This window comes from Parus major, chromosome 10 (genome assembly GCF_001522545.3).
Source record: "Parus major isolate Abel chromosome 10, Parus_major1.1, whole genome shotgun sequence".
In the NCBI taxonomy this organism is placed as follows: Eukaryota; Metazoa; Chordata; class Aves; order Passeriformes; family Paridae; genus Parus; species Parus major.
The window spans coordinates 3,767,282-3,791,766 of NC_031779.1; the positions used below are offsets into that span (position 1 = coordinate 3,767,282).

General features: G+C 41.5%; 1 protein-coding gene across 9 annotated transcripts in view; it reads right to left on the bottom strand.

The window, feature by feature from the left end:
* Positions 1 to 24,485, bottom strand: part of TLN2 (talin 2) — a 130,720-nt gene that overhangs the window by 48,481 nt on the left and 57,754 nt on the right. For all 9 annotated transcript variants that reach the window (XM_015638948.3, XM_019007931.2, XM_015638947.3 and 6 more), the window contains 20 exons: positions 23,821 to 23,884; positions 21,578 to 21,682; positions 21,096 to 21,251; positions 20,129 to 20,230; positions 17,285 to 17,361; positions 15,469 to 15,649; positions 13,510 to 13,623; positions 12,768 to 12,876; positions 11,122 to 11,330; positions 10,880 to 10,978; positions 9,651 to 9,818; positions 8,671 to 8,965; positions 7,609 to 7,775; positions 6,397 to 6,525; positions 4,859 to 4,972; positions 3,558 to 3,671; positions 2,106 to 2,240; positions 1,054 to 1,182; positions 331 to 433; positions 30 to 238 (listed from right to left, as the gene is read on the bottom strand). In XM_015638948.3, coding sequence (XP_015494434.1) covers positions 30 to 238; positions 331 to 433; positions 1,054 to 1,182; positions 2,106 to 2,240; positions 3,558 to 3,671; positions 4,859 to 4,972; positions 6,397 to 6,525; positions 7,609 to 7,775; positions 8,671 to 8,965; positions 9,651 to 9,818; positions 10,880 to 10,978; positions 11,122 to 11,330; positions 12,768 to 12,876; positions 13,510 to 13,623; positions 15,469 to 15,649; positions 17,285 to 17,361; positions 20,129 to 20,230; positions 21,096 to 21,251; positions 21,578 to 21,682; positions 23,821 to 23,884 — 2,779 coding nt within the window. The remainder of the gene's footprint in view (positions 1 to 29; positions 239 to 330; positions 434 to 1,053; positions 1,183 to 2,105; positions 2,241 to 3,557; positions 3,672 to 4,858; positions 4,973 to 6,396; positions 6,526 to 7,608; positions 7,776 to 8,670; positions 8,966 to 9,650; positions 9,819 to 10,879; positions 10,979 to 11,121; positions 11,331 to 12,767; positions 12,877 to 13,509; positions 13,624 to 15,468; positions 15,650 to 17,284; positions 17,362 to 20,128; positions 20,231 to 21,095; positions 21,252 to 21,577; positions 21,683 to 23,820; positions 23,885 to 24,485) is intronic.

Here is a 24,485-nt window from a genome sequence, read left to right on the forward strand (position 1 = left end):
ACCATGCAGCTGCTCAAGTCCCAGCTTACCTGGGCTAATCTCTGCTGACTGTCTGCATCCCCTGGGGCAGCCAGGGCCTGCTTGGCCTCCTGGATCAGCACAGCAGAGCCTTCCATGACATCCCTGGCTGAATCCAGCATCGCGTGGGCTGACGCAGGGTCAGTGGTGGACGCTGCAACCCCTCGTGCTGCCTGAGCCAAAGTCTTCAAGGCCTGAGCAGTTTCTCTGGCAGCAACTCCTATGGTCACATTTCACCAAGGAATGAATACTTTTATCAAGTATTTGATGGAAAGCAGAGACTTCATGGAGCCATTATGAATAAAATAGTACCTGTGTAGTGCTCGTTGCCCTGAGCAGCACAAGTTAACAACTGGGCCATTGAAGAACCAACTGCTTTGGATGTGCTTCCCAGGTCCTGAGTGCATTTCTCAAGCTGTAAAAAATTGCAAAGGACAAAATACTTAGTTTAAGCTCAATGAAAATACACTTCATTTTAAATAGGACTAAAAAACTCCTCATTGCAAAAACCTAAACTTTCACCTCAGCTACTGAATACACACACAGTTTCTCTGTAATCTGACTAGCATGTTTTCCCTGTTCAGGATAAAATAAATTAACATATTATGTAGTGCAAACAATAAAATTATTTTATAATTAGCAATGAAAGTAAATACCTTCATCTAGCAAGGGCTTTTTTCCACCACCACCCCCCATAAACCACTTCACTTTCTAAGCCTACTACAACTGGCTGTCCTGAGTTCTCATCATTGTCACTATTGAAAAGAAATTATTTTTGACAAGACCAGAACATTACTGCTACCAAATTGTAATCTTCACAATAGAGAAGGAGGCCCTACACTCCTATGAGTATCTCTACTACAGAACATATTGTTGGTGTAGTAGTAACATACACTCTTAAAAAGAGAATCAGTACAAAATCCTATCAGCATCATCATTATCCAAAGCCTCATGACTTGTCTTGCCTCTAATATTCAAGTTTTTTAACAGCTAACTTTGTTTGTTTTTAAATGAAGAACATCCTTCCTCAATTACAGTTTCTCCTGGGAGAGGTTTTAACTGTCCATCCACTGCTGCCATCTTCGCATCTTGCAGTTCATTTTTGAGAGTCTGGACTGTATTCAAAGCAGAATCAATTTCCATTGGGCCACAAGCTTCATGAGCCTATTCAGAAATCAGATCAGTACCACTGTTAGCAGCTGTACACAACTTTCAGAAACAGTAAATGCTTCAGATCTAATCTCCCCATCCATATTATTTCTCTTCCTACTTTAGAGGCCATTGTGAGCCCTCTAAGTGTTATAAATCATGGATTCCAAACTCCTGAACAGTATTTTCAGTCTGTGAAGAGAATAACACTCTGCTAAGAGGCACCAGGGGAATGAGGTGCACTTGGTTTGTGTACATGTCCCTTCACAGCAGGCAGCCCAGGGACTGGGAGAGTAACTGCAGCACTCTGGACTTCCCCTCTGACCAGTGGCCTCACTGTGCATCATGACCAAAATCACACTGACCCCCTGATGTGGCAGCCCACATTCATCAGTGTGAGATGGAAATTTTAGCCTTAGCTCAGGTGTAGCCACCTCAGTGCTATAATCCCAGTTTCAGACCTCAGTGTACACACACAAAAAATATCAGACTTCCCACTTGCATTTTTTTTAAGCCCTGACATAATTCAGAAATCTGTGTGAAACACAGCCTCTGCTCCCCTGGATTTAGGAGAAGATGATCCCAGTTATTTCAGCAGTAAGCACCACAGAGCTGTAGCTGGGTTCTCACTGGTTTGGTGAGGCACAAGATGTGTTCCCTTTTCCCTGCTCTCCCTAAAATGTAACAGCAGCTCAGAGTCTTGATGAGCTGCTCTCTACACTCTGCTCACGTTTGGCTGGTAGGGAAAGGGCAGCAAAAGCTTTTTCAGTTTTCTTGTCACTTCTCCCTCCCCTTTCTATCATACAGAGGCCACCTGGGAGTCTGAGCAATGTGTGCACAAAATACAGCAGAGAGAGCACTGCCTCAGCATGAGCCATTCCCTCAGGAGAGACAAGAAGTTCTCTTGTTTTAGCTAATTAAAGCCAGTATTTACCTACCTTCTGGGAGGCAGTTCGTAGCTCAGCTAAGCTGGTAGCAAGATTCTTTGCACACTGACTGAGCTGCATTGCTGCTGCTTGATCAGTCACTGTGGGGACAGCAGCTTTAGCTGAAGCCACCATTTTACTTCCAGGCTGTTCAAAAAACAACAGTGACAGTAAAAACAATTGTTTTTACCAGCTCATTTACTTAAAAAAAGGCTTAGGATTCAATAAACAAACTGTTTCCTTCATTCACACACTCATGAGGTTTCTAGATTTTTCTTTAATGGCTAGCACATTCCTGCTCCTTAAGCTGGAGCACCCTGGCATAATTCTGTCACATTTCCAAGTCCTCTGCAGCAGGACTTATCTGTGCTTTACTGGGACAGTGACTACCTCATTGGTTCTGATATCTGCCCAAGGCCTTTGAATACTCATGCAGACTACTTAAAAACACTGAAATGTGACATTTTGACATCCAGCATTCATGTGGTACAATCAGGTCAAGGTGGCAGAGACAGCAAATTTCTTTCTATGTTTCTAAATATTAACCTCTGACAAAATTCTATGAAATTAAAATTGCAATTCAAGCAATGCCTCTAGACAGAGATTACTGCTAGTACAACTAAAAACCTTTGCTGATCCTCATCATCACCACTGTACACACATACAGCCACAGGGGAGATGGATCAATCATGTGAATCACTCCAGAGGGAATCACAGAGCAAATACTTAAACAGAGTGAGAACATGGTTTGTGATCCCTCTGCCTAACACAGGACAATAAAAACATGCTAACAGCAATCACATTTAAAGCCAAGTAACTGATGCCAAGAAATGACCATGCCATTACACAGATTATTGGTTTCTGGTGTTGTTTCTTGTTAATAAGCCAATAGTTGCTATCAATAGTCAATATTTTATCTTTCTATTTTAAGATGCTTTAGAAAAAGCACACAGTCAAATTTTGTGTTTTTCCCAAACCATCAATCTAGCTCTATTATGCAGGTTAATATCTAAAAAAAAACACACTAGTAGTCCCTTTTATTTCTGAGGAATTCTGAAACTTGTTGCTACAACACTGAGTTTACCTTGCCTAAAAAGGCTACAACTGCCTGTCATGTAGTCAGACTCAGAACTCTACTTAAAAAGATGCTAAACTCTCTCCATTTTGTTTTTTAAACTCTTTCCCAGAGGGCAAATGTACAGCAATGAATGTTTCTTCTCCACAAACATACATTTCTTCTTGTTACTTTTAAGCTCAGTGTCAGCAATTTTCACTCTCTACAGATACAATGCATTTTAGCCATCTAACCTGAGGGACTAAATTCTTGTTATCTGTGGCTCAGAGTCTGCAGTGAACTTCTTTACATGGTTCTTAACAGTTTACTGGTTATTCATCACAAATGAAAACATACAGCACTGAAAAAAATGCCTTTTTCCATCTACTGCAATGATTGGTTCACTTCACCTGAAGGAAATTCTGGCTGGAATTTATTAAAGCAAGCTGCGCACTGAGGTCTTCGGCCTGAGCTTGACTTCCTCTTACACCCTGAACCAGCTGAGGAATGTGGTCTGCAACATTCTAAAATGGACAAAGGGAAAGGATTTTTAGCAAATAAATAAAACCTCAAAATCCTCTGAAAATAAAACAAGCAGGCTTCCCACTCCCCTTAAAGACAACTTCAGTATTCCTAAGTAAAATATTCTTGTGCTGTCAGTCACAGAATTAATTTAGGATTGGAACATGAAACCAAATTAATATACAACAGGACTTCTTTAGAGATGTTTTATTTAAGAAATCATTATTCAATCTGGTTGAATTCAATGTGGTTTTTAACAATACAGTCTTTAATGGCTTTGTTCTTGCTCCCCACATAACTGCCCTTTGATGCAGAAGAAAATCCTTCTGCATTCTACTGTCTTTTGCAAATGTGGCTTAAACAAAAAGGAACAGCTTCTCATTAGACTCTGAATTCTAGCTTGGAACTACAAAAATGTGTTTGACTTTGGGCATACCTTGAAATCTGTGATTTTATAGATTTAACTTCAAGCTAGGAATCATGGTTAACCCACTGTAAGGTCTGTTACTTATGTTTTTATGGTGATATTTAAGGTCCCAGTTGCTTGGAGGCAGAACATCAGAATAGCAGGAGCAGTTGTTAGTTATATAACCAATTATGTAACTGATATGTTAAATAAGAATTTCACTCTGTTACAGTATAAATCACTATTGGTACTCCATCCCTCATTAGAGAAAATCCAAAGGTTACCTTTGCCCCACAACAGACCTCAGTCCCATTTCACTGCATTTATGATTCAACAGCCTGTTTTGATGATCACAAAGCCACTCCCCTGCTGAAGACCACACTCATACACTGAATGCATGGCCAAGGCTTAGAACCACAGTCAGGGAATCACCAATTCCTGAGCAACTGGACCCCTCTGTACAGTGCTCCAGCACAACTCTGCACATGTGAATTGGTTGTTACACACCTCTGCATCCTTTTCTAAGGTGTGTGTAACAGCTGAGTGCTACATGGCACTAACAGTGGCTCAGCTTTGCTGAGCTCTGCAAACAGCAATGCCTGGATAATTCAGTAAAGGAGGGCTCTCCAGAATCCATGCACATGAACATACAGAGTGTTGAGTAGTTTGGGGTTTTTTTCAAGCTCCCTTTGAGGTTGCAACAGTATTATAGAAGGTGATGCTCATCAATTCCCCATAAAGCAGAGTTGAAGAGTTATTTGTCATGGGCTGTGCTGTGTTTACCTTGCAGCTCTGCACAAGTTGCTGGTGGGCTGCTGTGTTCTTATTGGAAACAGCTGCATTCTGAGAAGCTGCAATAGTCTGAGTAGCAGCAGCTGCAGCCTGTTTAGCTGCAATCTTTGGAGAAAAAGAAAATCAAATCAGTGCTGAAACTGAGTAATTCAGAGGATGAAACACACATTACTACAGGTAACTTCGGCAGTAACAACATCACAAATTAATAACTTTATTCCTTAATTTGATTTGCCCTAGGGAAACCTCACCTGACCATCATTGCTCTTCTCTCAAGGTAAAAATTATTTGAATACTGTTATCCCTCTCCAATTTGTCAATAAAGAAAAAGGCAGAATTAGAAGCATTCTATGCCCTTACTCTTTCATAGCTTAGGTTTCAACAGGAGGAAGATATGTGAACTACAAACAGCAGAAATGGTCTAAACAACGAGCTCCTTATGAAGGCCAGAGAAAACAGGCAAAGCACATGCAGTGCTTCTCACTGCTACATGGATACCTCTGAGCCAGGACAAAAGGGAGCCAATTTCTGCTGAGATTGCTCTATGGCAAAAGCAAAGATCCTAAAATGACATAGGTAAAAAATACTGGTATTTCTGAGTCTAGAAGCATTGTGAAGACGTTCTTCAAGTATCTGTGAATGTTATTATCAACATCTCCCTATTACAAAAATAAAAATTCAACCATTTATCCAAGGTAATTCAACATGTTGTACAACACTAACTGGTCCACTAAATAGAAGCAAGAGTGAAGTGTATTACACGTTTTACTCCTTTGTAAGGCAGTATATATTATAACAGCAAAACATATAAAATACTCTTTGTATAAAACTTGCTTGAATGCAGTTAGAAAATTACAGACATCAGCCTTTATTTCCTAAAGTAGCCCTGGTATTTGGTTCTAGACAGAGACAGGAATTCAAGGTTTTTCTGGAACATGGTCACCTTACTGCATTTGAATTAGACTAATGCAAAAATCACAGTTGCAAAATTATGAAAACTTTCTTTTTCATCTGTCTTTTCTTCATTTTAATTGAGAATGTGATCAAACTTTGTCTACAAAACAAACTTCCATGGTATTTTATCCTTACTAAATCGCCTTTCTCCCTCTTGGGTGGGCCACTAGATAGGATCCATATTTTTACTTCTGTTTCTGCTTCCTGATGCTGAGTAATTTCCCATTTTAACTGGATATGCTGTGATTCAACTAACTTTGTACAGAAATTCATATGGAACTCTATATCCTAGTAAAGCCATCAAGAACTACTGTGTGTAAATGGCACACCATACAGATAAATTAACACAGCAATAAAGTTGTTTCAGCTCAGCTGTTTAATTTTAGGACTAAGGCACCATCAAATGCCCTCTGAGCCAAATCCTTACACCACTTTACCACATCTGTGATACAAGCTACTTCATTTTCTGAGGACTTATGATATACTGGCACATCTAATTCTAAGCCTTGTACTCTGGAACTGAGCTTACAGTGCTGTTATTCTCTGCTTAGCACTTTCACTACATGGTTTCCAACCTCTAATCTGTTGACAATTTTCTTCTTGATGGCATTCTGTGCAGCAGCATTTGTAGCAACCCGCAGTCCCTCTGCTGCTTCTCTCAGACGCTGCTGTTGATCCTCATTTTCAGGATTGGCTGCAGCTCCCTGCACAAAATTTCCAAGCAAAAACCATAGGTCTGAGTGAAAATGATTGGAGAAAATGTGGATGAACATCAAGACCTAAGTTCAGATGGTATCTGCTGCATTAGTGTTCATTTCCCTTAAATTATCCTAAGTTAGAAGAAAATTGAAGTCTTACAAAACTTCAAAGCAGAAAGTCTAGTGGAAGGCTGTTGCTGCCTTGTCTGGTACTTAGAGGAAGAAAGTTCAACATTTGCTTTATATACCACTTAAGGTGCTTGGGAAAAAAGCCTTTTTTAACTGCTTCCCCTATGATCTGAAATAATGTACTTGTATGAATATAGGTTTTTGAAAAAAACACAGTTTTTAAAATTCCCAATTCAATATGTCTTTCAGTAACTGCAGTCCAAAACTTGAAGTTTAACACAGTAGATTTTCTCCACTTGAAGTCAGAAAATACTGGGAAGTCAAGGATAGACAGCCAGGCATACAGGCCTTCTGGAGTCCCAGCAGAATAGCTGGCTGGCCCTGCTGCTGTGAAAACCATTTCAGTGCAGGATCTGGGAAACAATTCAAAGGACAAATCCCTCCCTAGAAGACTGAAACAGGTTTCCAGCATAGAAAGGGAAAAGTTGTGATGTTTGTCTCTCTTTGAGAACCAGGAAGAAAGGATGTCAAGGGGAACAATACAGGCAGGATTCCCCAGTGGAGGAAACTGTTTCTCAGACAGAGGGGAGTTGCTTTGTAATGACTCCAGTAAGAGATTGCTGTGGTTCTGCTGTTCCATTTGCACTGGTATGGGGCCCTGCACCATAGCAGGGCTCAGGCCTGGGGGTAACTGTCCTACATGGCTTGAGTCATGACCAACTATGGACACAGGAAAGCAAAAGCAGTGCAAGAAGACCTCTTAAAACCAAAAAAAATCCAGGTAGCTAATAAACTGGTTTCAGGAATGAACCCAGGGTCAGTAATTACATGCCAAACTTATACAGGATTAAGAGAAACCATCTTTACTATCAGCCAGATCCTATTTATAAATCCCACATACCCTCTCTTTGTTGTGGTACAGCCTTACAATTTTAAGCTGACAGTTCACTTTCCTGGTACCTTTGCAGCTTCCACCATGCGTGCTGTGGAGTCTGCCAGGAGCTTTGCAGCAGCCAGAAGCTTCTTGGAGTTCTCCATGTCAATCTCTGCTTCTGCATCAGACCTCATGGCATTGACGAGATCGGAGGTGGCCTGAGCCAGCACCCTTGCCTGCCGCACCATTTCACCTGGGGAGCACAGCTGCATTTGTACTTCTCCTTTCTGCTTTCAAAACTCAGCATCGTTTCACAAGGCAGAAATGAAGTTACATTTGCTGATGTATCTTTTCACTTGAAAATGATACACACACACATATATATATATGGGTAACTAGCAAGTTTCATAAAATAAAATCTTGGCTCCCAATATAAATGATAGAAACCACTACAGTGAAGATTAAGAAAAAGGTGTTGTATTTGCAATCTAGATAGTAAGACAAAAACACACTATCAGTATTTTTAGCTAATTTTGAATACAGAGTTCAAGGAAACTCCTGTCCTAGCAAAGACTAATAATTTTGCTTTCAAATCCCAGCCAAGATTTCACTCCTTCAATAGAAAGTGCCCACCTTCTTCCTGTGTTTCTGGGGAATTATCTTTTGTCTAATATAAACTAAAACTTTGTCAGAACACACTTAGCCCCATTAAGATGGTTTTAGACAAAACCATCTTGTTTCTTGCTTTAGGAGCTGCACTTTTTCAAAACATCTCAGAATAAAAAGCAGATTTAAGTTTTAAAACCTACAACAAAATCTATGCATAGTAACTCCAATCAATGAAGTATTTGCCCAGGTGCCTGTCTTCTTTGGAGATGAGAAATTGCTATACAATTCTATGAAGTGAAGCAGTGGCAGAAAACAAACAAAATATTAGTGTTCCTTCAGCATGGTATTGATTGTTTTCACTGAATATTTACTCCATCTAGCACACAGCTGTGTGCAGGTTGCTAATTCATATTATGGGCTGGATCACTACCCATCACAACTAGCTCAGAAGCAGAAAAACAGAAGGAGGATTTTATTTTCTTGACTTGAAAGGTGCATGTGTGAATTGTGACCAGCTACTGGTGTTTGCAGGAACTCACCAGCATCTCCCATGGAGCTGAAGATGCTCTCAGTGACACACATGATGGTGTCTGTGGCCTGGTCGTAGCGCCCGATGGGCTCTCCCCGGCTGGCGAACTGGCGCACGTGCTGCAGGAGGTCATTGAGGGCCTGGCTGACCACACTGGCAGCTGCACTGACCTGCTTCAGTAACTCACTGTCATCTGTAGCAGCCTGGCAGGCCCGCACACAGTTCTCCACTGAGCGGTCCACCAGCTTCCCTGCCTCAATCAGCTGCTCCTGACACACTGGGGAGCTGATTGTGGGACTCACCACCTGCATGGAGAGAGCAACCAGAAAAGGTTTATGTAACAGCCCATTGGGAACATGCAGCAGCACTCACTGGACACATGCTCTGCCCCTTCACAAACACCACTGCTGTGGAGGCTCCAGAGCCAGAAGCCATCATGGTGTGGAAGGAGGCCTCCAGGGTGTAAGGTTTTCCCCCGCTTTAAGTTAATAAGAAAGGCTTTTCCCACAGTGCTTCACACCTCCATTTTGTTGTACCCTAGTTTATATAGCCAGTTAGCCTGTTGGCTGTCCCTCCCTTTTTACCTTGTATGTCTCTTCCCTAGAAAGTTCTCCCTTCCCCATTTCCCTGTTGGCCCCAGTTTGGTGCAATCCTCTGCCCCTGTGATCTCATTAGCTCTCCCTCTCCATGACCTCACCTTGCACCACTTTCCCCTGTTCCTATGGGACCCTGACCCTTGGATCCACCCCCTCAAGCCCACATATATTCCTGGACCCTCCATTACTGCCTGTTTTTGTTCCTGGATCCCTTTGGTGCGTGGCTGGAATAAACCCCACTGGAACTCCACACACAGAGCCTTCCTGCCTCTGTGTGGTGTGTCTGAGTGTGTGTGTGTGTGTGTGTGACTGCAGCCTGCCCAGACACTGACCCCCCAGAGGCACTTTTGGGAAGGCAGTGCTGCCTTACCATCCACACCTGACACTGCCTCACCTTAGCACAAGCCACAAGCTGGGAAGTAGAGAGTGCACACTGGGTAGCAGCAGCAATGACCCTGTTCTGCAGCACCGAGTCCTCAGCCACCTGTGCTACATTCTTGGCCTTCAGCACCAACATGGCAGCAGCATTGGCAACAGCTTTGGCCAAACTCATCAGAACATCCTGGTAAAGGGAAAATACAGTCTGTGACATTATAACACACTCAGGTGTTAAGTCCTACAATCACTAAGTTCAAATAATTCCCTCCCATTTCCCCACCTAAAATCCCATCCACATACTTCAGTTCTTTAGTAGGATGGAGTCTTCCTAATGCCTCTACTGTTAAAATGATCTGGTTTTCCAGTAAAGAAAATACTTCCAATATACTTATAAATAATTTCAACTACACAGCAGACAAAAAATCTTGCATTTTAAAAATCAAACCCACTACTTTTTGTTTTGCTCTTAGATACGAGAAACTATCCCTTTCCTTACTCACTTTCTCCAACACTCCATAACACAGATAAGAATGCTTAAATTCTCTTTCTTAGCCAAGAGCTGTAATACATATATTCAACTAGGAATACAAATGAGAACTCTGATGATGCAGATTCACTGCTGGATGAATGGTAAAAATGGCCTGTAAGTTGTATTAGCAGGCACCTTGCACACAGTGCACTCCAGAGGTCTGTCTGCTGCTGAAAAGTACCTTCCCTTGGTTCTGGTGCAAACACATCCTTGGTATTCAGTGAAAAAATCCACACGTGTTTTTCACAGAGGATTTAAGAGCACTGGTCTTAAACTGCTAATAGCAAACACTGTTAGATCATAAGGTATTATGATTTTGTAATTGATGCTAGCATTCATCTTAAAGAAATTCTGTTTGTAATACAATTATTTTTTTCTACTCAGTTTACCAAAAGATTTTATGAACTTCTGGTTTACATGTATACATACAGACACAGCAAACACACACATAAAACCCACTATATTTAATGAGAAGAAATACAGTGCAAAAAGCTCTCCATGAAGCATGACAGCATCTGTATGATGCACAGAACACAGCAGGGGCTCCTGTGAAATCAGCACTCTGTGACTGTGTAATTAAAACCAACTTCAAAATGGATTCAATTTGCATAGAGTAACTCCAGCAATTTCTAACCACACTTTGAGCAGCCTGGTTTCATGCAGGCACCCCCTCATTACAAAACTGTTCTGACAGTGACAAGCACCCCCCTCATTACCTGGAACCTTTCATCTGTTTCATTCTCTCCAATTTGCCTCAGTAGCTCCCCGCTTGCTTGTCCAATGCTTCCAGCTGCAGTCAAAACTGTCTGGCGAGGCTGGGAAGAGGTAACAGTGAAATGCATTAATTCAAAGAAAACAAGCTTTACTTGCATTTAAGATTTCCTCAAGGAACTTCTGCATTAGTGTGCAAGCAATACTGCCAAAAAAGAGGGAACCCGAGAAGCTTTTCTGTGTTCACCTCTCCTGAAGTAGGCTGCACAGCCTTCAGCAAGTCTGAGACAGCACTGGCCAAGGTTCGAGCAGCTTTCAGGAGGTCTTCTCCACTTCCAACTTCATCATCCATAAGGGCAGCAAGCAGTTTCACACCTTTGGACATCTCAGTGAGGTTGGAGGAGATGGTTGTAATTGCACATCCCACGGCAGTGTAATCAGTGTCAACTGGATCTCCTGCAGAGCAAATGTTTTTCACTGATCAGAATGCTTCAGTGGCAAAAATGGAAATGGGCAGCCACAAGAGGCTACACTCTGGTGAGAGATAAGAGATAGCCAAGTAATGTGTCACTTAAAAAAACATTGGATTGCTATAGATTTTCTGATTTCTACATTTCTTCTGCAATAATCTATCCTCTAGCAGAATGTTTCTTCATTCAATGAAATTTGCTGAGAAGCCCACAGTTTCAGCTTCTTTCAATACTAAAAGAGCCTAACCTAACACAGTCTTGTCTCCTTTAAGCCCCTCACAGCTCCCTCAACTTGTAATTTGCTGAAGAAAAACCCACTGTCAACAAAAATATCATCTCTCCTTAACTGCCAGATCAGTGATGCTTTCCTGTAGTAGCAATGATGCTTTCAATGCAGCTTTCTTGTAGTAAACTTGCAAACACTGTTGGATAAGCAAGCTACATTTTACCTTCACTGACTATCACACCTTTAGAGAAACTGAAGATGGAAAAAATTGTGTCAGGAGTGGCACCAAGTTTGTTCCACACGCCAATGCACTTAGCTATTGGCATGTAGGAAAATTTTCTACAGCTGCCCCATACTCAGTTCATACTGTTGGGGGTTAGGTGTCCTTCTTTTAGTTCTGGCTCACCTGTGGAATTTTTACCCATTAGTTGTAGGGAAAACCTGACTGTGGGTACTTGGTGAGTGCTTGAGAAACACAAAGAGTGTGGCTGGGTCCAGGAGGGAAGGGGGGCAGGAAAGGGGGAGGGCAGGGACAGGTTTGCTGGCTTCTTCAGCTTCAGAGAAGCACATTTTGCTGGGAGCTGTTGCAGGGAGAGAAGGGAATTCGCCATCATGCAGACAGAACTGCTTCTTCTTCTTCTTCTTTTGTGGGCCCTGCACCCCCTGTCCTGCTGGGACGTGGCAGTGCCAGGTATCGCCACAGAGCTGCTGATCCACCTCAGCCACCGGCCCGGAATCTCTGCTCATCCCTGCCTTTCCATCCCTGCCTTTCCAGCTGGGTGTTCCTCAGAGCCCTGCAGGAGCACTGGGACTGACAGCCCGAGGGGTTTGTGAAGCAAAGCCTCTCCTCCATCCCTTCCTTTGTGGAGCAAAGCCTCTCCTCCATCCCTTCCCATCCCGGCCGAGAAGGGATCAGGGGGTCCCTGGTTCTGTTTTGTTGTTAATGCTGTAGTTATTGTTGTTTGTTTGCCTGGTTATACACACTAGTAAAGAACTGTTATTCCTATCCCCAAATCTCTGCCTGAGAGCCCCTTGGTTTCAAGATTACAGTAATTTGGAGGGAGGGGGTTTACATTTTCATTCCAAGGGAGGCCCCTGCCCTCCCTAGCAGACACCTGTCTTCCAAAACCAAGACAGTTACTTGATCAAGACTGACAAATAGGAGACTACAAGGAAATCCTTCCCATTGAAATTTACCTGCTGTAAGGTTAACAACAGATGCAGTTCCTGCAGTGATCGCATCAACCTGAGAGTGTATTTCATGTTTGGATTCATCAACCTTGTTTTGAACCCATACTCTTGATGCCTGAAGAGCAATAACAAAAGGAAGAATTAAGGACTGCAGTGAGGTTCTGTAAGGCAAGGTACCATGTACATATCCCATTCCTTTGAGAACTTTTGAAAGTGAAACAGAAGACAAGCAGCAGCCCCTTAAAGTGAAATATAAAAGCAAGCGTTTTCTTCTGCTGATTCATTCATTACAGATTTAATCCCACATTTCAACAGCTGCCTTTTTAAGGTAAATGCCATAAGAAAAGCTAAACACTCTTGACTGACAGTCCCCCATAAGCAATAACCCTCTGGTTCTGTCCTGCTCATGAACACCAGAATCATATTTTGTTCTTCTTTTCCACGTTGCTGTGAGACATTAAGTCCCACCATTAATATTGCCCACAGTTTGTATTTAACTGTACATATGCCTGCAAAACAATAGCATTCCAGGCAGGTTTATGCAAGGAAGTCTGCTGCATCTGATCTCAGGAGACTGATTAGAGTGAGGCAGACCACTGTACACGAATTCCTTAAAAAGAGCACAAGTTTTTTACCCCATGTTAAAAGCTTTGTCAATATCACTTTAGATCTGGGGACAATGACTGAAGTGGTCAGTAAACAACCCAAAGCCCTAATGTCCATTTCTGTGTGGATTAGAAGAACTCACCATGTCCTGCCCCAGAGGTGGCAGGTTATCCACTTCACTGAGGTCGGCCTGTGCCTGCTGAACCGCGTGCATGCTGGTGTTGATGGTGCCCATCAGGGCCTGCTGAGCTGAGGTCTGCAAGGCAGAGCAAGGCAATGGCTGTGCTGTGTTCCAGAGGACACCACAAGCACATGTCACATGTGTGTGAAGAGACCCTGGGTGACAGCAGTCCAGCAACCACACCAGGCCACTGCAGAGAGCTGCCTTTTCCCTGGCACAATGCAGAAAGCAAAGCCCTCAAATTCTTCTCACAGTCTTGATTCTGCTCCTGCCATTTTACACTCTGCTGTACTTGCACATACACATGAAGTGCTCAACTTTCTCAGCTCAGTGGCCAGCAGACACACACAAACCCACTGAACTGTCTTACTGACCTGCATTTGAGCAACATGAAAACTCTATTTGCTTCTAGGAGATCATTACTGATTTCCTGGGAGAGCCTCCCACTGGAATCCAGGATGATTCTAAAACTCAATTGTCATCAGTATGCACAAGCTAACAGAAAACTGAAGGGCTTTAGGCAGAGCAGGATTGGTGTCTGTGTTGGGTGTCTGGGGCAAAGTTTTGGCTGCAGGGGTGGCATCTGGGAGAATCAGCCAGGGGTTTTCTCCACACTGGGCACAGCTGGCTCTAGTTAGCTCCAATAGACCCAGCACAGAACACAGCTGAGTACAGCACCCAAACTGATGGCACCTCTGGGAAAACACTGGTGAGAAAGGGCAGTGAGGGGAGAAAGGAGCTGAAGAAACAACCTTGCAAATGCCAGTGCCTGACAGGGATGTGGAGGGCATGCTGAAGACAGCAGAGCTGTTTCCTTAGCCTGTGGGAGAGAGCCAAGTGCAGTAGGTATTTCTCTGCAGTCTGTGGAGAGGGCTGTGTTGGAGCAGATACTCCCAAATGTGCCACAGTAGGTGGGTATTTCCCTGAAAGGAACTCCAGCCCATGGAGAGCCTGTGCTGGAGCCTTGCCAGGAAATAGCCCAGTGCTGCAGCAGGCTCTCCTGAAGGGAACTGCAGCTCACAGGGGACCCTCACTGCAGCCAGCTTATCCTGAACGACTGCAGCCCACAGGGAGCACCTGCTGGAGCTGGGGAGAAGTGTGAGGAGCAAACAGAAGCAAAGAGGGGTTGTTACAAGTTGACTGCTTGTGAGCAAGGAGTAGAATAGTCAGAACTGAAGGAGTAAAGTTCAGTCTGTAAGAAAGGGGGTGGGTGGGAAGCATTTTTAGTTTTCATCTGTTTCTCACCATCCAGCTGTATTTTAATCAACAATAAATTAAATCCATTTTCTCCAAGCTGATTCTGTCTTGCCCATTAATATAATTGATGATCTCCCTTTTTCTTGACCTACACTGATAAAAAGCTTTTTTTAATCTTGTATATCTTCTGTACACACTTTGATTGAGGAGTCAGAGTGGCTGCTGAGCAGGCATCTGGCAAACAGCCAGGTCAATTCACTACACAGACTAAACTTCCAGTAGTATGTCATGATTTTAAGTATTGATTATATTCTCTAAATGCTATTTATGGCCTGTGAAAGCCTTTCAATTAAAATGAGAAAAAGCACTATCAGCTTTAAGCCAGCTAAAAAAATTTCTAAGTTGGTGGGCTAGTGATAAGCTAGCCTTAAGTAAGCCTTATCCTTAAAACTGCTTACTTTTGCCAGTTTTTAAACCTTTTTTTTTTTCCCCCTTTGAATATTAGTTTTAACTGCTTAGAAGTAAAGAAAAGGCTGGAGCCTGCTTTAAAGAAAACGAGAAAATAAGTCAACATGTGACACCCTAAATATTTAAGGGATACTCAAAACTTATGCTTGCTAGAACACAGCCAGGACTCCTGGTCTTAGAAACATGAATAACGTTCTGTTTCTGCCTACTTGCTGCACAGACAGGTTTCACACACAAAACAAGGAGGTTCCTCACGAGTGGGGGCATGTGTCCTCTGTGCATCTGGCCAGTTGTGACCTGCTGCTGAGGAGAAGGCATGATGCCAATGTTGAAAGTCTCGGGGCCGCTGGAGCCTGAGCGCATCACGGCCGGCAGTGCCACAGAGCCGTGCTCCACCTTCCCGCTCCGGTTAAACTGCTGCTGCAGAATGGTGGGTCTGCAAAAAAACATCCAACACACAGCTAGAGTCAGCTCCTGCAACTACAGCTCTGTCAGCTGGTCTTCCTCTAGGATTTCAATTGCATTTCACAACATTTGCAGAAGCTGGAAAACTTTATGGCTTTTCTTTCTAAGCATTTTCTAATGTACTGGAATAAAGATAATCTGGGGCTTCTGGCAGATCTGTTACTGATAGCACTAATGAGCAGGCATCAAGGAAAGATGGCAGGGTGCAGTTTTATTAAACATGATACAATAGCTTTACCCCTTCTAGATGCATGGTAAACACAACCAGAACGAGGTTTATGGCATAACAACTGTTTTGTTTCTGTTGTATCACAGGCTGATCAATAGAAAATAGAAGCATGAACCTAGAGGAGATCTTTTCCAAGTACTCCCTAGAACTGGGAAAAAAACCTTACTTTCTTTCTTCCCCTTTTATACAAACAAGCACACACAATTCTTGCAAATAATCTGGCAGTCCACCAGATACTGGGCTGGAGGATAATAAATAAAGTTACTGCCATCCATGGTCATGAACTGCCTTGCCAGATAAACTGCCCATATTTAAACATGATTCAACCTTTAATAGCTAGAAGTGTTGACAGAAATTCAGGCTGTAACAGCAACACTCTGCTGAGGGAAAAAAAAAAGTGATTTAAACTATGAAAAAATCTTGTATTTATCTACTACAAGTTTTGGGCTTCTCTGCACAGCACTTAACTAACACTATATTCTGTAAGTGATTTGGAAAGTGCCATGTCAAAATAAAGCATATCTGAACATGTGTGATCCATCAAAAGATGAAATTTCCCATAAGTCCACATGAAATACCTAAAACAAAAATTAAAAAAAAAAATAAAGTCTATCTCATACAAACCGTATGCTTAATAAATCAGATGGACTTTTCCCATACACACTGCTGCCACTGCCACCCTCAAGAGTTCCAAGAAAAGACTTGAGTATCTCATTACAGCTTATAATATCACAGATCTGTTTCTATTGTTTCACTGTACAGAAAAATTTACATGCCTTTTCAAGAGTTTGGCCAGCTCTGTGTTTTGCTGTATTCAATTACTCTCCCATCAAAGCCATAACCTGACCTACTTGTACCAAACCCTTTCCTCCACCACACCACACATCTGATGGTGAAATAAGCCAGCTCTGCTAACACTGTACAACTAAAATGACAGTTCCATGGTTTCCAGTCTGATACTATCAGACACAAGCAACTAAAACCTTATAAATCATACATAAAGATATGTATTCAATCATACATTGAAGAACTTTTGAGCTCTGCTTCATTGTCCCCCTCTCTGCCCCAGCATTTTGCTGAACTACAGCCTGAGTGTCTTTGTTCAAGGGTCAAGTTAGCACAAACTGGTGCCATTGCTGGTTACCCTAAACAACAATTTTGTGCAACAAATATCTGCTCTTCTATCCTTAAATGAAGCTAGGAGCCTGCTGAATTGCCTGGGGACAGACACTTCCTTCTGTTGAAATACTCTGTAGCAAACCACTAGTAAAACTCCTCTTTAACAATAATAACTGTACTACATCTTTTGATAAAGCTGCTGAAGCTAAATGTGGTGCTCTTAAAAACAGACCATTTCCTCCTGTTGCATGCACTCACTTCTTAGGTGAAACAGATTCTTCCAACATGGTTGATTCCTCATCACCTTCAAGCCCAAATCTATCTTTACTTTGTTTCTAGAGGAGGGAAAAAAAAAAAAAAAAAAAAAAAGAGAAGTTAAACAATGTGGGCTGTTTCTTGCTTTCTCTCCACCATTTCCCTGCCATTTATCACAAACCTAAACAAATGAGTGCAGAGCTTTGTCTGGTGCTGACACCACGCTGCTCAGCAGTGAGTGACAAATACAACCTCCTCTGGAGAAGAGGTACTCTTCAGCATTTAACAGCTCAGGTTCTAAACCCTGACAGATGAAGTACATAAAGAAAAAAAGCCTACTGGTGCCTGTCTGAAAAAAGGTATAAGGAAAGTGCTGAAATGTTACTGTATGGTGCTAGCTACTGATGCCTTAAGATTTTAGCCTTTTTATTCTTCAAAACCAGTACTGCATTAGTGCATAAATCTAAACTCCTTATAAAGTGTGAGTTAACTCTCTGCACATTTTGGACAGACAAAACAATTCCTCTGGGTCTGAGATCCAAGGACACCATCACAACCTCAGGCCTCAAAAAGTATAAACAAAAGTGAATTTGGGAGGTGGGGGAGCAAACTGGGGGAATATGACTTCATTATCTGAAGCTGTAACTGGAGATATGTATGATATGTAAATGGACCAAACTTATATCTGTCTGAAAAACTCGTGACCATCATCCATTTTGGGTGTAGCCCCTTGGGGAGGCTTTGTCTGCCCTTAGTGTACCTGAAGGCCCTTCATTAAATATATCCATTTGATTCTTTTAACTTTGTCTGGCCTCTGTTTCTAGGTAAGCCCAAAAAAAGGCATCACTACCAACAGAAAATACATACCCATAAGTAAAGACAATAAACTGAATATTGTCTCCAAGTCATTTTATCATAGGTAGTTAAAAGTTCAGGACAGTCTGACTTCAGGCTGAAGACTGAGGCAGGGGTTTTTTAATGCTAAGAGAGATTTGTAAATATACGTAAGGCCAGTAAGTCTAAACCACTAGAAACAACAGGAAACTACAAATCATAGAAATAATGCCTTATAAAAAGAGTCTACTTCTACTTATTGCTTAGTGCAGAGAAACTGTCTGCTTTCCCTCTTGCTCCATGATTGGTAGTCTGAGTCCAAATAGATGAATATAAATAGAGGAGCATCCACTATGATTCCATTCAAGAGGAACTCCTCATGCACATCTATATGAATGCACAACTTTGGAGAAAGAAGTCCTTACTATTAGAGTTTGATTTTCTGCATGAACTGCAACTCCCTATTTCTAGTCAAGATTATTTACCTCTGTAATAATGTGAAGTAAAAAACATCTACTGTTTTTAATTTGGATATATGCTACTGCAGTTCTGGGTTCTCTGTCACCTGATTAATCACCTGTCACTAAAATTGCAGGACATGAGGGGTTGGGTAGGGTGGGGGGGAACACTGTACTAACCACACTTGAGCAGAAAAAATGTATTTATCGATGCACACTGGAGAAAATGAGTTGAAGCAGTCCAAAACACAACAAGAATTAACAATACGCAACTGAAAGCAATAAACCCCACCTTGAGAAATCCATCACAGAGGTAATGTGGGCTCAACTGTGAACTGCAGCTTCTCATATGAATCATGGGTGTTTATGATTTAACCTGCTCCTAATTCATACATTTTAAACTGGCTGTGTCAGCAGATGGTAGAGAAAGAAAATCAAAGGACTGGGAGTGGGAATTTGCACAGTTATATCCTATCAAGACAGAAGGCTGCTTTCATGTGGCACTACAGAGCAATGCTACTTTTCAATCAAGTTTTAAATCACCTACAGAAACCTGCAATTTATTTGATGTTTCTTAAACCTGAGCCTGACAGCCTCAGAGAAAAAGTCATGTGATGAATTCTGTATGATGAATTCTGGCAATCTTCCTCAACCTCTTATTACGTAACACTTAATGTTACATCCTACACTGCTCATATGAACAAAGGCAATAAATTCTTCTGGGCTACTTTGTGATTTCTTACTACTAAAATCTATTACAGCAAAGAATGATGGAGTTTGGAATGTTAATAAATTTGACAAGAAACTTTTTTCTTTTTTTCTGTTTGAACACCTCACTTTTCTATACAACATGCTTAGAATGGGATCATTCAGCTCCATGTTTGTTGGCAAACTTGCCATTTTTTGCTGTTGCACTTGCTTGCTTGGGAATATTTAGAATACTGGAAATTTGTATCAGCCCTGCCTCTCTCCTGCCAGGCACATTCTATAAAAGCAGGTTTCAAGGCAGTCTGACTTCTTCACACTGATTTTATCCCTCTCTGCACAACTGCAGTCTAATTCTTTGCTTTACTAATCACAGTGTTTTCAAAGCAATATACTGTTGGAGCTTCTTGGTTTGTTTTCTGGCCAAAAAACCTTCTCAGCTCTAATACATTATATACAAGGGCACCTGGATAACTATTGTGTAGTCCTAGCTGTAGTTTTAAATACTGCTTTTAGGGTAATTCCCATCTGATTCATCACTTTGGAGCTTAAAACTCCATAGCTGAGGCTTTGGACTCCTCCCTGGATATATACTCACAGTCACCAGGTCACCTTCCAGACAGAAAAACAAAGCCCAGTGCTGTACTGAGCCTGACACACACTAGAGATGTAATAAAGAGCCTTGATTTTTCCAGAAGCAGTGCCTTACTTGCAGGTAAAAATACACAACATCAAAACACAAGATACAACACTGATTCCATGAGAGAAAAACTGCTGTTTTGTGCTGTTTGCACATATTTGTGTTTTTGCATTGGCTGTTTTGCTACATGCAAAGATGTTAATACTATACCTTCTTTAGGATGATATCAATGTAACCTGCAATTAACTGAGAGATCTGTTCTCCTTCAGTGGTCTGTACTGAGTAATAGCTTTCCTGATATTCACCAAAATCCTGAAGAAAAAGGGGAAAAAACACAAAACTTATGCCAAGTAAGTAAATGAAGAAACAATGCCAAACATGAATGAGGAAATTAAAATTCTGAAATTGTAGTAGCATTTTATTATATCCAACAGTAAGTTAAACTTCTCCAAGATTCTAAACCAGTCTGTATGAGAGACTGAGGGAAGAGAGAAGAATGCTTTTTCAGTTTAGTCATAGATGTTTCATAAATTGAAATGCCCAAGAAATACTTCACCGAACTTTATCAGATTCACTACTTGAGGATGGAGAAAAGTTGTTTTAGAATTTAATTCTAGAGTATAATCATCTGTGCAATTGGAAATTAGATGCACATGAATCAAGTGAATGGCATTTTCTAGCCTCTGCCTCTTGCTCCATCACTTTAAACAACCTTTTCATACATAAAATGTAAGTTGCAATGGTCTCCTATGGACCAAATAATTGGCAAAATATCACATTCATGAAGCTTCTATAAATCTGTAATTATCAAAATCATGAATGAGCCAGCTGAGTTTATGTTCATATCTTGCAAGTCACAAAGTACATTATGAATGACAAGCACCATAACTATTTACACAAGTGTCAGTAATGCTTTCTTAACTGTTTCATTAGTTAGGCACAAACCAGGTTTAAACAGTGGTTTGTTGAAAGATTTCAACAGTACTTCTGAGGAATTGGCCTGTCTAGAAGCCCCAAACTACAGACTGAACCTGGACTACAGTATGTGCCAGTTCACTACTTGAGGACTCTATAAGGCTAGAAAATTTAGAGATAGGACAAGTTACAGTACAGAAACTGTTGTGAGTCTCCTTGCTACATAAATCCCTTGTCCTCTGAATACACACAGGAAGATTACCAGAGTGAAGCTTTTAGGTGAGGCAGCCCAGCGTTTCACAGTTGTCAGTGGCCATTCCTGCAACACTTCCTTGGTCTTCTCATCCACACGCATCACTGAGTCTTTGGTCACCCCCAGCAAACGAGGAACCAGCTTGTTTTTGCCTTTCATTTTTTCCTGTAACAAGGCAAGCTTGTTTTCCATACCAATGTATCTTTGCACAGCACAAAGGAAAAAGCAAGATAGAATATACTGACAAATAAACTGGTATGCAGACAGTGACAATTTAAAATTCCAGGCTCAGAACTATGATTTTCAAGCAATGCATTAAGAAGCTCTGGTCTTTAGTGCATCTTTACTATTCAGTTCAAAAGACAAACCCTCTTCTCACGCCTCCAGGACACTGAAATCTCTTTTTGGTCGAGGTAGCAAACCTTTTCTTAGCAAACCCGGGATAATCCATAACCAAGGACACAGGATGGTCACAGCAAGAGCTACATTACCTTGACAAGAAAAAACGACACCCCGTAGGTGCGCAGGGAACGCGCCAGCTTCACGTACTTCACTTTGGCTTCTATTTCAGTCATCTCACCACAGTTTTTGTGCTCCTGTAAGAGAGTTCAGTAGCATTTAGGCAGAACCAAAGCTTTCCAGAAACAAACAAGAAACAGGTACAGCTTTTATCTATTTCAGGATCCTTAGTAATCACAACAATTAGAATATTTGAAAAAATACTGGGTAGAAATGTTAGCAAGACTATCATATAATGCCTCACATCAGAGAATATAACTAACCTGGGCAAACAGAACACTCCTCTTTGACCATCAATTATTCAATTTGTGCTTCAGACCATGCACACTAAACCCCTTCTGACACAGTTTAAAATTCTAGGTATTCCTGCTATTTGACACCATTAAGTTTCATACAATGCCTCTTCACTCAGCTTTAAAAAGTCATTTAAGAGTACCAGCACCCTTTCTTTCCTCCAAAAAACAGATTATTTCTTTCTGCTTTATGCCCAAAAGTTCTGATTCATGACAGCCTCACACCTTGTACTTGACTATTTCTCATGTCTTCTGGGTAATTCCAACAGGCCTTTTTTGCCAGTTGCAGCATTACTCATCATTTTTTTCCATCACACAAAAATAATTCTACAGCTAAGGAACAAATAATGATTTTTCTGAATAATTCATCTTGAAATATTAATCTAAGTGTGTCTTGTAACTCAGTCTCTATTTATTATTTAAACAATTTGGCCATTAGTAGATCGATGATTACATGTAAGCAATGACAGGTACCCATCTTATGTATTTACATTTCACCTCAGCATCTGCTCTCCTGTCCAGACCACTGTGCTGAAAACTGCATCCATGTCTTGCTATTTAAATCCTGTTTGTGGGACTTCCTATCCCACCCCCATCTTCCCTTCACGTGCTTGTGAACTGCTGGTTCCACCTCTTTCATGCTAACTGAATGTTACATTCATTAAATGCTAACATTTCATTCGGCAGAGGGAGCACCAGGAACATGGGAAATGCCTTCTTACTCCACCTGTTCCCCCCTAACAGCGTGGGAGCTTCCAAGGGGGAGCAACTCCAACTCCAAAAATCTCTTGCATCCCAAGAACACAGGCTGCTCCCATCTGTCAGCTTCAGCACTGAGAACACAACCTGGATCCCAAAAGAACAGGGGGCAAAAACGTAGCACTTGCCAAGCTCCAGAACTTCATGACTTGGGAAACACCTGGGGTTTTTTTCAGAAAGACAGCTCACATATTCTACCTTGTTGCTGAATCTTTCCCCAGTGCCCTCGCTGATGAGCTTCTGGTCCATGCACTAAAGCATATAATGATTGAAACTACTCAAAGGTCATACCTGACAAGGGAAAAATCCCATGCTAGGGACAGCATGGCCATGATACTCAGAAGTGAATGAATCTGGATTTTGCTTAAACTGCAATGGCACTGCACCACCTAAAGGTGCACAGAAAAACATCACACATACTCATCCAGAAGGAAGTATTGAAAACTCTAGGTAGAACAGACTCACTAAGTTATGGGATTCTTCAGCTGAGAGTGCAGCAGACAAAATAAAGAATGTGACCTGTTCCTGCTCTTGGACTTGTCTCCCTAGCTGAGATCACAGATCTCTGGTGTGTCCTTCCAGAGCCATATGACTTTATCTCACCTGGTGACCTCAAGATTTTCCAGCTTCCATTGAATTGCCAAACCTGTATTTCAGTGGGCAGAGATACCTGGTGCATCTACAGAACTCAGACTCTGAGACCACTTCTAACAATGCCAGTACATTTTACCATTTATAATCAACTGCTCCAGCCTTTTACAACGGGGTTATTCCCACACACTCCACTGCATTCAAGCATTAACAAGCAGAACTGAGGCTCATGTTTGAATAATGCATGAAATTAAAACTGGCTTTCCTAAACATCTGTCTATTTTGGTACAAATATGATTCTTTATATGTCAATTCAACTGAAAAAAGATCTTAAAAATACCAAATTCTCATTCTCTCCATTTAACAAAGCACATTGAATAATCATCAGTGAAGAGAAAAGGATCAGGACAATAAATCTGCTGAAGAAATAAAATAAAAGCTGTCAAATACTTCATACTTTGTTTTCTGATAACTACACAGTTCTAGTATATACAAAGTATGCACATGGGAAATCTCAGGTTTTTCCTATAAAGGTAGTGAAAGTATAATAGTTTTTTCAGCCTCACCATTACCTGAAATATTCTCTTTTCAGCCCCTCTTTGTTTGGTATATTCTTTAGGCAGGAATTCTTTCAGGCTAGGGAAAAAAACCAAAAAAAGAAATTCCAAAGTTAATTGTTCCTTCTTGAGGAGGGATGTTTTCCATACATCTTTACTGGTACTAGGTCCCCCAGGCTTCCTAATATGGGTGTCAGATACCACCACAACACAACCAGACTAAGGAGAGTAAGAGCACGTGGTTACCTTACCACTTGAATTGCTGCCCCACACAGCAAAAAGCACCTTTTCATCAAAAATAAACAAAAGCTGAGACACTTCCCATTCTTGAATCATAGGATGTGTCTCAGCAGCTCAGAGGGTTTCACATCTAAATGCAACTACACTTGCTGTAACTGGGAGATGGGGACATGGAGGTTTGAGCCTGCTCTAAGTTCAGACACTGCTGCTACTTTACAGCAGCACTTGGATTTACTGACATGTGGGACCAAGTTCTTTCCTGTGCCATCCAAGTGTTAGAACACCAATATTGTACTGAACAACTAGAAAGTAATTTAGGTGGCCACCTCATACCACTGTGTTGTCTCAAAGTAAAGAAGCAGTTTGAATTTTTGCAGATTCTAAGGCTCTCAGAGCACGGGTTAAATGAAACAAGCTCAGTCTCCTTGATGGAGATTTCC